The sequence below is a fragment of the Salmo salar genome, chromosome ssa07 (genome assembly GCF_905237065.1).
Source record: "Salmo salar chromosome ssa07, Ssal_v3.1, whole genome shotgun sequence".
NCBI lineage: Eukaryota > Metazoa > Chordata > Actinopteri > Salmoniformes > Salmonidae > Salmo > Salmo salar.
The window spans coordinates 25,071,571-25,083,258 of NC_059448.1; the positions used below are offsets into that span (position 1 = coordinate 25,071,571).

At 39.3% G+C, this 11,688-nt stretch overlaps 1 protein-coding gene across 1 annotated transcript; it reads right to left on the reverse strand.

Annotated features, from left to right (window-relative positions):
* Nucleotides 1–4,295: 4,295 nt before the first annotated feature.
* Nucleotides 4,296–8,452, reverse strand: LOC106608877 (permeability factor 2). Its single transcript, XM_014207067.2, has 4 exons — nucleotides 8,146–8,452; nucleotides 7,664–7,790; nucleotides 5,614–5,697; nucleotides 4,296–4,798 (listed from the first exon to the last, which is right to left on the reverse strand). Exons 1-4 carry the CDS (start codon nucleotides 8,207–8,209, stop codon nucleotides 4,726–4,728), a joined length of 348 nt encoding a protein of 115 aa, XP_014062542.1. The 5' UTR covers nucleotides 8,210–8,452; the 3' UTR covers nucleotides 4,296–4,725.
* Between the last annotated feature and the right edge of the window lie 3,236 nt (nucleotides 8,453–11,688).

The following is an 11,688-nucleotide window of genomic DNA, read 5'->3' on the forward strand; positions in this document are numbered from 1 at the left end:
CGCAGAAAACTGCACACTTGCGCTGGTACAGTAGCCAGCTAGCCATTTAAGTTAGCAAGGCAAATTTAAATAAATTGCCTTTACTGGACACAAAAATAAAGTTCTAAAACTAAGAAAACTATTTATAATATACCTCCTCAGTCTCCTGTAATTTGAAAAAACTAATTTGAATTGAATAATATCCCAAAAATGCTGAACTATCACTTTTCACTCTTAATCTCTATCCAATAATGGCACCAAGCTTCTCAACAGAACCCCCATTACGCTCTCTGGCACAATCCCAATACAAATCAATAGGTTAATTCTCTGATCCTAATTCTATGATTGGATGGACAACATGTCAGTTCTTCCTGCAAAAGCTTTGATTGGTTGGAGGACATCCTCCGGAAGTGGTCATAATTACCATGATGTCTATGGAAGGGGTGAGACCTACGAGCCTCCTAGGTATTGTATTGAAGTCAATGTAGCCAGAGTAGGACGGAAGCTTGCTGTCCACCAAGGTGCTACCCCAGACAGTGCTGTTCAAGTTACTGTAGACCTTCATTGCAACTTATCATATTTTTTATTTAATCAATTATTTGGTGACATATCAATATATTTAATATTGTTTTATCTTAAAAGGATAACTTTTTAAATGTTTCACTATTTTTACTTTTATGAAATTTCACTGAGGAGGATGGTCCTCCCCTTCCTCCTCTGAGGAGCATCCACTGGTAGAAGCTATTCCGGGTCCTGTTAGTTCCAGACTTTAGACAGACTGTATTATTGTGTATATACATAGGATGACCACAGGGTGTGATGTGATCCTCTACACATGAACTTGTTTGACTATGAGGAGCATAGAAGCCATTAATGCCATCTCGCTCTATACATTACAGTACATAAACAAAACTATACAATAATGTAGATGGAGATAGAAACAAATGTAGGCCAACACAGTTAGGCAAACGTTGTGGGTCTTTGCAGATAGAAATGTCACAAATAGAGCAAAGGTGATTCCTTATTCCACATGTCAGAGAGGCATGCTTGTTCTAAATAACATTTCTATATAGAATGTTTCTATATTTGGGTCTTACCGTTGGCAAAGAATATATAGTAGGTGCCCACTAGAGCCAGCAGGAAACACAGCTTCATGATAAAGAGGTGGTAAAGAGGCCTTGTAACCTTGATGGGACTTCCTGGGGTTAAATAAAAGTTAAAGAAATACAATGAAATAAAATGTTAACCTGTCTAGTGGTGATGGGCAGGCGGGTGATGATGTGATGGTTTCTAAAGGCATGTACTGTAGCTCCCTCAACAATAACAGATGGAGGTTTCTTCAGGAAAGTCCCTGCCGCAAGTGTGTGTGTGTGTGTGTGTGTGTGTTCACACCATGTTTACCAAAATGTAGTCATGAGTAGAGGTCGACCAATTAATCAGAATGGCCGATTTTAATTAGGGCCGATTTTCAAGTTTTCATAACAATCGGTATTTTCGACCACCGATTTGCCAAATGTTGTATTTATTTTTTTGATAAAAAAAAAAAAGTGTTTTAATTTTAATTTGTAATTTTTTTTACATTTTATTTTACACCTTTATTTAACTAGGCAAGTCAGATTAAGGACACATTCTTATTTTCAATGACGGCCTAGGAACGGGGGTTAACTGCCTTGTTCAGGGGGGATTCGAGGATTCGTTTTTGCAACCTTCCGGTTACTAGTCCAACGCTCTAACCACCTGCCTCACATTGCACTCCACGAGGAGCCTGCATGGCAGGCTGACTACCTGTTACGCGAGGGCAGCAAGAAGCCAAGGTAAGTTGCTAGCTAGCATTAAACTTATCTTATAAAAAACGATCAATCTTAACATAATCACTTGTTAACTACACATGGTTGATGATATTACTAGTTTATCTAACGTGTCCTGCGTTGCATATAATCGATGCGGTGCCTGTTAATTTCTCATTGAATCACAGCCTACTTCGACAAACGGGTGTTGATTTAACAAGCGCATTTGCGAAAAAAAAACACTGTCGTTGCACCAATGTACCCAACCATAAACATCAATGCTTTTCTTTAAAACCAATACACAAGTAGTTTCCAGGTTCGACCATATTAATGACCTAAGGCTCGTATTTCTGTGTGTTTATTATATTATAATTAAGTCTATGATTTGATAGAGCAGTCTGACTGAGCGGTGGTAGGCAATAGCAGGCTCGTAAGCATTCATTCAAACAGCACTTTTGTGCGTTTTGCCAGCAGCTCTTCGCTGTGCTTCAAGCATTGCGCTGTTTATGACTTCAAGCCGGGTGGGTATAATTTGTGGAACGTTCCAACAGGAATCTATTCCAAAAACTTCGTAAATAACAAGATTGCCAAAAAAACTACGCATACAAAGTTGTATAGCAGCAGAATAAGATACCGGGTAGGGAGTGGTCTAATTCATTGCATTTTTCACTCATCACGTTTATTCCGAAAAATGTCTGTCCTCACTCTGGTTGCCTATGGACAAACATTAAGAATAAGTTACGTGGTGAGTTGATGCCTATTCAGCAGCTAGTTAGCTAGGTTTGTATGCGTTGCTACTTTGTATGCGTTGTTGGTTGGCAACCTTTTACTTGACGTTTTTTGGAACAGATTCCTGTTGGAACGTTCCACAAATTATACCCACCCCTTCAAGCCTATCAACTCCCAAGATTAGGCTGGTGTAACCGATGTGAAATGGCTAGCTAGTTAGCGGGGTGCGCGCTAATAGCGTTTCAAACGTCACTCGCTCTGAGACTTGGAGTAGTTGTTCCCCTTGCTCTGCATGGGTAACGCTGCTTCGAGGGTGGCTGTTGTCGATGTGTTCCTGGTTCGAGCCCAGGTAGGAGCGAGGAGAGGGACGGAAGCTATACTGTTACACTGGCAATACTAAAGTGCCTATAAGAACATCCAATAGTCAAAGGTATATGAAATACAAAATCGTATAGAGAGAAATAGTCCTATAATTCCTATAATAACTACAACCTAAAACTTCTTATCTAGGAATATTGAAGACTCATGTTAAAAGGAACCACCAGCTTTCATATGTTCCCATGTTCTGAGCAAGGCACTTAAACGTTAGCTTTCTTACATGGCACATATTGCACTTTTACTTTCTTCTCCAACACTTTGTTTTGCATTTATTTAAACCAAATTGAACATGTTTCATTATTTATTTGAGGCTAAATTGATTTTATTGATGTATTATATTAAGTTAAAATAAGTGTTCATTCAGTATTGTTGTAATTGTCATTATTATAAAAAAAAATAAAAAAAATTGGCCGATGCATTGGCCTTTTTTTGGTCCTCCTTGTTAATCGGTATCGGCGTTGAAAAATCATAATCGGTCATAATCGGTCGACCTCTAGTCATGAGCTGGTCTGTCTCGTGTGCCTGCAAGGCAGAGAGGTCAGGAAAAGAGCAGGGGCCATCTAGGGTTGGAGACACTTAGCAGTGTAAGCCTATAAAAGGTGCAGAAAAACACAGGACACCTAACAACTTTGGGAGTCATACACAAGGTAAATACTGTGTGTCTGATGACATAAACTGACGTGCAGATATGTATTCTACTAAGGCATTAAACTCAGAAAATAAATATATGAACAAAAGTTGAACCTATACTTCTTAAAACTGTTAAGTCATTTGTCACACAGGGCTGGTTTCCCAGACACAGATTCAGTCTAAACATAGTTCGGGGCTAAAAAATCATGCTCAAATGAATGGAGAATCTCAATTTAAAAATACTTTTAGTCCAGGACTAGGCTTGATGTATCTGTGTCTGAGAAACTAGCTCCAAATGTTGTTCTCTGCATGTGCTTCCCACAAAACTAAAGCAAATAATCTGGGCTCATTCTATTTCTATGTTCTCACAATGAGTCTTTTTCTTTAAAAAGTATTGGCACCATACCAAGACCTCTGTGTTTTGGTAAATTGGGGTTTTGGCCAGGATACAAAAGAAGATGCAATGACTTGTCCTCATTGTCTTTAGTAATAACCTTAAACAGTAAGTCACATGCGGCAGCTTCTGCAGGCACTGTGTGAGACATTGTCATCACAGGTCAAGGCGTCAAACACACTGCCTGCATCCCCAATCCAACCCTGTTCTCTATATAGAGCGCTATGTTTGACAAGGGCCCATAGGTCTCTGGTCAAAAGTAGTGCGCTATATAGGGAATTGTGGGAAATATGGGACGACATTAGTTTGCCAATATCTGTGCCATTGTCTTTGCTATAGAGCTTTTTTCCTGGAAACCAAAGGCTTGACTGAAAGTGGAACATTATACAGAGACAGTCAACAGATATGCATGTTGTTTTTATTTGCTTGCTTGGACAAGTTATAAAATTAAAGCATCAATAGACAGACACTGTCTTTAAGTCCTGTTATAAAGGACTATTTTCAGTTACCTATATGCAGCTCTCTTCTTAAGGACTCCTCCTTCTGACCCTACCTGTGTTTCACAGGTGCAGATATAATGAACATATAAGTAGTAAAACATATTATATGTAATAAACATACTAAAACAATGAATAGACTTAACATGATATGTTAGGGTGTGATATGAGACAGCAATGAAGTCATGCATGGATAGAGAAATGTACCCTTCCGCTCAAGATAATTATTTCCCAGTGCAAAATCCCAATAGGATTCATAGTATTCTAGTGGATGCATCAGAATTGGGCACTGGGCAGGCAGTCTAGTTGACAAGTTATTGAATCATGTCCATCATTTGGTTGACAAGTGTAACGGGGCAGGAGTGACGCTTCCAACCTCTTTAGAACGTTTGCTTTCCTGCATTCTGCAAAATAGAAGACAAACAAGTCAAACTAGCTGAGGACATTGCTTTTGTTTTACCTCTACGGGATCGGTATCTCCCCCCCCCCCATTAGCTAACATAGACTAATGTGATTAGCATGAGGTTGTAAGTAACAAAAAAGATTCCCACGACAGACATATCTGATATGGGGAGAAAACTTAAATTATTGTTAATCTAACTGCACTGTCCAATTTACAGTAGCTATTACAGTGAAAGAATACCATGCTATTGTTTGAGGGGAGTGCACAATTATGAACTTGATCAGTCTAAAACTTTGCACATATACTGCTGCCATCTAGTGGCCAAAATCTAAATTGCACCTGGGCTGGAATAATACCTGATGGCCTTTCTCTTGCATTTCAAAGATGATGGTACAAAAGAAACATGTTTTTCTTTGTATTATCTTTAACCAGATCTAATGTGTTACTTTCTCCTACATTAATTTCACATTTCTACAAACTTCAAAGTGTTTCCTTTCAAATGGTATCAAAAAAATGCATATCCTTGCTTCAGGTCCTGCGCTACAGGCAGTTAGATTTGGGTATGTCATTATAGGCGAAAATTGAAAAAAAAGGGTCCAATCCTTAAGAGGTTTTAAGAGCATCTGTAGACCGTAGACTATCTCTCCTAAATGTTGATCATGAACCATGATCTGTCTAGCCTGGTCCCAGAACTGTTGTGCTGTCTTGCATAACAGCACAAAGAAATCTGGGACCAGGCTATGATTTTGCTAACACAAGGCAATGGCAGCAATGCACTGCCATGGACTGTATTATTCAGTTATGGATTGTTATTACCTTTTGGTTGATCTCTCCACCAGAATCTTCACCAAACGTTTCTTTGGGTCCAGGCAGAGTTGACCTCCACTTTTGAGTGTGACACTGAAAATAATTAAAGGCATACAGTGAGGGGAAAAAAGTATTTGATCCCCTGCTGATTTTGTACGTTTGCCCACTGACAAAGAAATGATCAGTCTTTAATTTTAATAGTAGGTTTATTTGAACAGTGAGAGACAGAATAACAACAAAAAAATCCAGAAAATGCATTTCAAAAATGTTATAAAATGATTTGCATTTTAATGAGGGAAATAAGTATTTGACCCCCACTCAATCAGAAAGATTTCTGGCTCCCAGGTGTCTTTTTATATAGGTAACGAGCTGAGATTATGAGCACACTCTTAAAGGGAGTGCTCCTAATCTCAGTTTGTTACCTGTATAAAAGACACCTGTCCACAGAAGCAATCAATCAATCAGATTCCAAACTCTCCACCATGGCCAAGACCAAAGAGCTCTCCAAGGATGTCAGGGACAAGATTGTAGATCTACACAAAGCTGGAATGGGCTACAAGACCATCGCCAAGCAGCTTGGTGAGAAGGTGACAACAGTTGGTGCGATTATTCGCAAATGGAAGAAACACAAAAGAACTGTCAATCTCCCTCGGCCTGGGGCTCCATGCAAGAACTTACCCCATGGAGTTGCAATGATCGTGAGAACGGTGAGGAATCAGCCCAGAACTACACGGGAGGATCTTGTCAATGATCTCAAGGCAGCTGGGACCATAGTCACCAAGAAAACAATTGGTAACACACTACACTGTGAAGGACTGAAATCCTGCAGTGTCCGCAAGGTCCCCCTGCTCAAGAAAGCACATATACATGCCCATCTGAAGTTTGCCAATGAACATCTGAATGATTCAGAGGACAACTGGGTGAAAGTGTTGTGGTCAGATGAGACCAAAATGGAGCTCTTTGACATCAACTCAACTCGCCGTGTTTGGAGGAGGAGGAATGCTGCCTATGACCCCAAGAACACCATCCCCATCGTCAGGGACATGGAGGTGGAAACATTATGCTTTTGGGGGTGTTTTTCTGCTAAAGGGACAGGACAACTTCACTGCATCAAAGGGATGATGGACGGGGCCATGTACTGTCAAATCTTGGGTGAGAACCTCCTTCCCTCAGCCAGGGCATTGAAAATGGGTCGTGGATGGGCATTCCAGCATGACAATGACCCAAAACACACAGCCAAGGCAACAAAGGAGTGGCTCAAGAAGAAGCACATTAAGGTCCTGGAGTGGCCTAGCCAGTCTCCAGACCTTAATCCCATAGAAAATCTGTGGAGGGAGCTGAAGGTTCGAGTTGCCAAACGTCAGCCTCAACCTTAATGACTTGGAGAAGATCTGCAAAGAGGAGTGGAACAAAATCCCTGCTGAGATGTGTGCAAACCTGGTGGCCAACTACAAGAAACGTCTGACCTCTGATTGCCAACAAGGGTTTTGCCACCAAGTATTAAGTCATGTTTTGCAGAGGGGTCAAATACTTATTTCCCTCATTAAAATGCAAATCATTTTATAACATTTTTGACATGTGTTTTTCTGGATTTTTTTGTTGTTGTTCTGTCTCTCACTGTTCAAATAAACCTACCATTAAAATTATAGACGGATAATTTCTTTGTCACTGGGAAAACGTACAAAATCAGCAGGGGATCAAATACTTTTTTCCCTCACTGTAGTTCATAGATGATCCATAGACTACTTTCAAGGTCAGGAATTACAAACTATCCCTTTAATTCACTTCAAAATGTGCACCAGTACCCTTTGAGCAAATTCTTAAACTTGATTTAAATCATAAGTTACTTTTCATGTTTTTAACACTTAGTCTGAAGATCACTGTCAAAACAATTAACCTAATGATAAACTATCAAGGTGTCGATTTATCATTTGAGGGACAACATTTTTACATATTCCGAGGAGAAGATCATTGTCAAAATTGATTAATAATCATACCGGTTACTGATTATAAATGCTCAGTTATGTTGCTTTATCAGTTGAGGGAGGGATACACTCACATGACTTCAGTCTTTGAACAGTGTGGGCGAGGAGAGAGGTGCCACACACTCTTCAAATCCCTGAGCGGAATAAGACCAGCCTGCACTTTGGGGCAAAGGCAGCGTAGAACCAGTGGTTGCTTTATCCCTATAGAGAGGTAGGGTGGAAAGCACAATGGCTTTGTCTTAAATCTCTTGGTTCAATTCCAGTGTTTTTCTTGCATGTGTATACATCTATGGTTACGGGTTAGAGCTAGAGTTAGGGTAAGGGTTGCTGCTGTAAACACAGTATAACAATGTGTAGTAGTTACATTAGTCATTAATTTGTATAAACATGGATAATAACCCAGTAATAAGAACACTGTCATGTAAAGAGTCGCCCACACAACTGGAATGTTGATTAGTTTCTAAAACTTCAAATTAAAGTACCCAGCTTATAAATGCAGTAAGGTAATAAAATACATCCTTAAGTATACAATATTAAGTAATGAATGATTATTTACCTTCAGTTGATGAGAAGATGGACAGAAAGGTGAGCAGAATGATGGTTATGCTTGCGGTGTTCATGGTAATACACGTTTACATGCAACCCCGTGGACGACAGCTTTACTGTAGGTCTCTAATGGTCTCTAAGGATGATTCTGTTGTGGGATGAGTGTGTTGTGGTCTTTTTGTTTTATCAAGTGGTTTAGCAAATAGAAGAAGAGCTGCCCATCTGTCTGCTTGAGCTTGGAATTCAATGCAGGCTGTTTCATGTCAACCCAAAACCACTTTCTCTCGCTGTCTCTCACTCTCACTGTCTCTTGCACTCACTCTGGATTTATTTGAAGACAAATATGCCTTCTAAGCAGACTTGCAAAGAAAAAGCTATATCTCAGACTAGCCAATAAAAATAAAAGATTAATGCTCCAGATACTCAACCAGTCTAAAGGCGGCCAGTTTTATCGCTTCTTTAATCAGAACAACAGTTTTCAGCTGTACTAACATAATTGCAAAAGGGTTTTCTAATGATCAATTAGCCTTTTAAAATGATAAACTTGGATTAGCTAACACAACGTGCCATTGGAACACAGGAGTGATGGTTGCTGATAATGGGCCTCTGTACGCCTATGTAGATATTCCATTAAAAAAAATCTGCTTTTTCCAGCTACAATAGTCATTTACAACATTAAATGTCTACACTGTATTTTTGATCAACTTGATGTTATTTTAATGGACAAAAAAATAGCTTTTCTTTCAAAAACAAGGACATTTCTAAGTGACCCCAAACTTTTGAACAGTAGTGTACATGGTAATTATGACCACTCCGGAGTACGTCCTCCAACCAATCAAAGCTTTAGCAGGAAGAACTGACATGTTGTCCATCCAATCATAGAATTAGCATCAGAGAACGAACCTGTTGTATTGGGATTGTGCCACTGAGCGTTATGGGGGTTCTATGTGTTGAGAAACTTGGTGACATTGCTTTAAGAGTGAAAAGTGATCGTGACACATTTTTGGGATATTATTCAATTCAAATGAGTTTTTTTCAAATTACCAGAGACTGAGGAGGTATATTATAAATTGTTTTCTTAGTTTTAGAACTTTATTTTTGTGTCCAGTAAAAGCAAGGCAAATGTAAATAAATGGCCAATTTAAATGACTAGCTAGCTACTGTACCAGCGCGAGTATTGAGAATTTTGAAAAAAATATGTGCCCATTTTTAACTGCCTCCTACACCAACTCAGAAGCTAGGATATGCATATTATTAACAGATTTGGATAGAAAACATTCTGAATTTTCTAAAACTGTTTGAATGGTGTCTGTAAGTATAACAAAACTCATATGGCAGGCAAAAACCAGAGAAAAATACAAGCAGGAAATGAGAATTTTGTGGCTGTACTATTTTTGAGTCATTGCTAATAGATCACACAGTGACAAAGGATTCATTTCGCACTTCCTACGGCTTCCACTTGATGTCAACGATCTTTATAAAGTTGTTTGAAGCGTCTATGGTGAACAGAGAACGAATGAGAAGGAAGAGAAGTTGACGTCCCTGGGATGTCGTCACTTCATTATTGCGCGCACCTGCGCGTTCATGTGAGGCGAGACATTTTTCAAAACGTTTTTCAAGACACAGGAGAGGTCGGGTTGAAATATTACTGATGTTTCACGTTAAAAATGGCCCAAAAGATTGATGCTAAACAACGTTTGACATGTTTGAACGAACGTAAATAGATTTTTTTTTTTTACTTTTCGTCGTGACTTTTCCCCCCCGCCCTACATTTTGAGGAGCCTACTGAACGCACTAACAACATGGAACAACTTGGAGTTATTTGGACATAAATTATGAACTTTGTCAAAAGAAACCACATTTGTTGTGGACCTGGGATTCCTGGAAGTGCCTTCTGATGAAGATAATCAAAGGTAAGGGATTATTTACAATAGTATTATTGATATTAGATGGTTACAAGATGGTGCTAACCTGTATATCCTAGCCTATTGTTCTTAGCATAGCACCCCGTTTATTGCAAAGTGTGATTTCCCAGTAAAGTTATTTTGAAATCTGGCAATGCGGTAGCATTTACGAGATGTTAATCTATAATTATTTGAATGACAATATTATAATTTACCAATGTTTTCGAATAGTAATTTTGTAAATTGTAACGCTAATTCACCGGAAGCATTTGAGGAAAAACAAATCTGAATTTCACCGCCACTGTAAAATGCTGTTTTTGGATATAAATATGAACTTGATGGAACAAAAAATGCATGTATTGTATAACATAATGTCCTAGGAGTGTCATCTGATGAAGATTGTCAAAGGTTAGTGCATAATTTTAGCTGGTTTTCTGCTTTTGGTGACGCCTGTCTTTGAATTGACAAAACATTACACACAGCTATTTTCAATGTACTCTCCTAACATAACCTAACTTTATGCTTTCGCCGTTAAGCCTCTTTGAAATCGGACAATGTGGTTGGATTTAGGAGATGTTTATCTTTCAAATGGTGAAAAATAGTTGATTGTTTGAGAAATTGAAATTATTAGATTCTTGCAGTTTTGAATTTCCCGCCATGGTATCTTGTCAATAAATCCCGTTAGCGGGATCAGAGCGGGAAGGGGTCCTCTAGAGGCTAATCACTGTCATACCTTTATAGGGTCCAGAGTTTTCCTAGTTAGGTTAACATAAGGAAAAACTCCAGGCCCCAGGAGGTAAAAATTGCCCCACTGCTCTAGGACCTATGGTGCCACCAGTCTGATTGCAGTTGTCAGTTATCGTCAGGTATGTGGATGATCAGGGCTTTATTCAGGGATGTTTCTTGAGATACTTTGATGTGACAAGTGGGCGAGATGCGCGGTCTTTGTTTGACTTTATGAATTTTGAGATGTCTTGAGTTTAAGTTAGACAAACTCGTGGTCCAAACCTACGATGGCGCAGCTGTAATGGAATGTATCTGCTATTTGTATTTACAGCTAAGTCCCCTCCTGTTCCCTGATTAAGAGATGATGACTACTCCACTCTGCTACCTTTGTCAACTTTCTCCTGACATGAACTGAAGCCATGTCTCATGTGCCCGCTCTTCCACTGGTACATTGAATGCTTCCCCTCCAAGCACTGTGAGTACCCCTGTACATTTTCTCTCATTCCTGTATGTTGAGTCAATCACATACACAATCACATTGTTACACATCAATGATTTAACTCCTTGCTTGGACTAATTCATTCTTAGCTCTTTTGTCTAACTGCGTAGTGTGTTGTGTTATTGTTTTTTTGTCTTCCCAGTCAAATCCTGTCCTGCACTGGTCAAGCCTCTGAACACCTCAACTCATGCCACATACCCTCATTCAATCACTGCTGTGATCCCTTTCCAACACGGTGTAAGTAGCCCTCTCATTCCCATTCCCCATAATATGGTACTCTATATGTCTTTATTAAATGCTTTAGGTTAAAATAATTCGTCTTTGACGATTTTTGAAACACACTTTGTTGTCTCCGTGCGTTACTCGCCTATAACGGTGGGTCTCCCATGCTCCTCAATATTTCAAGTCACCAGCCTCCGCTGGT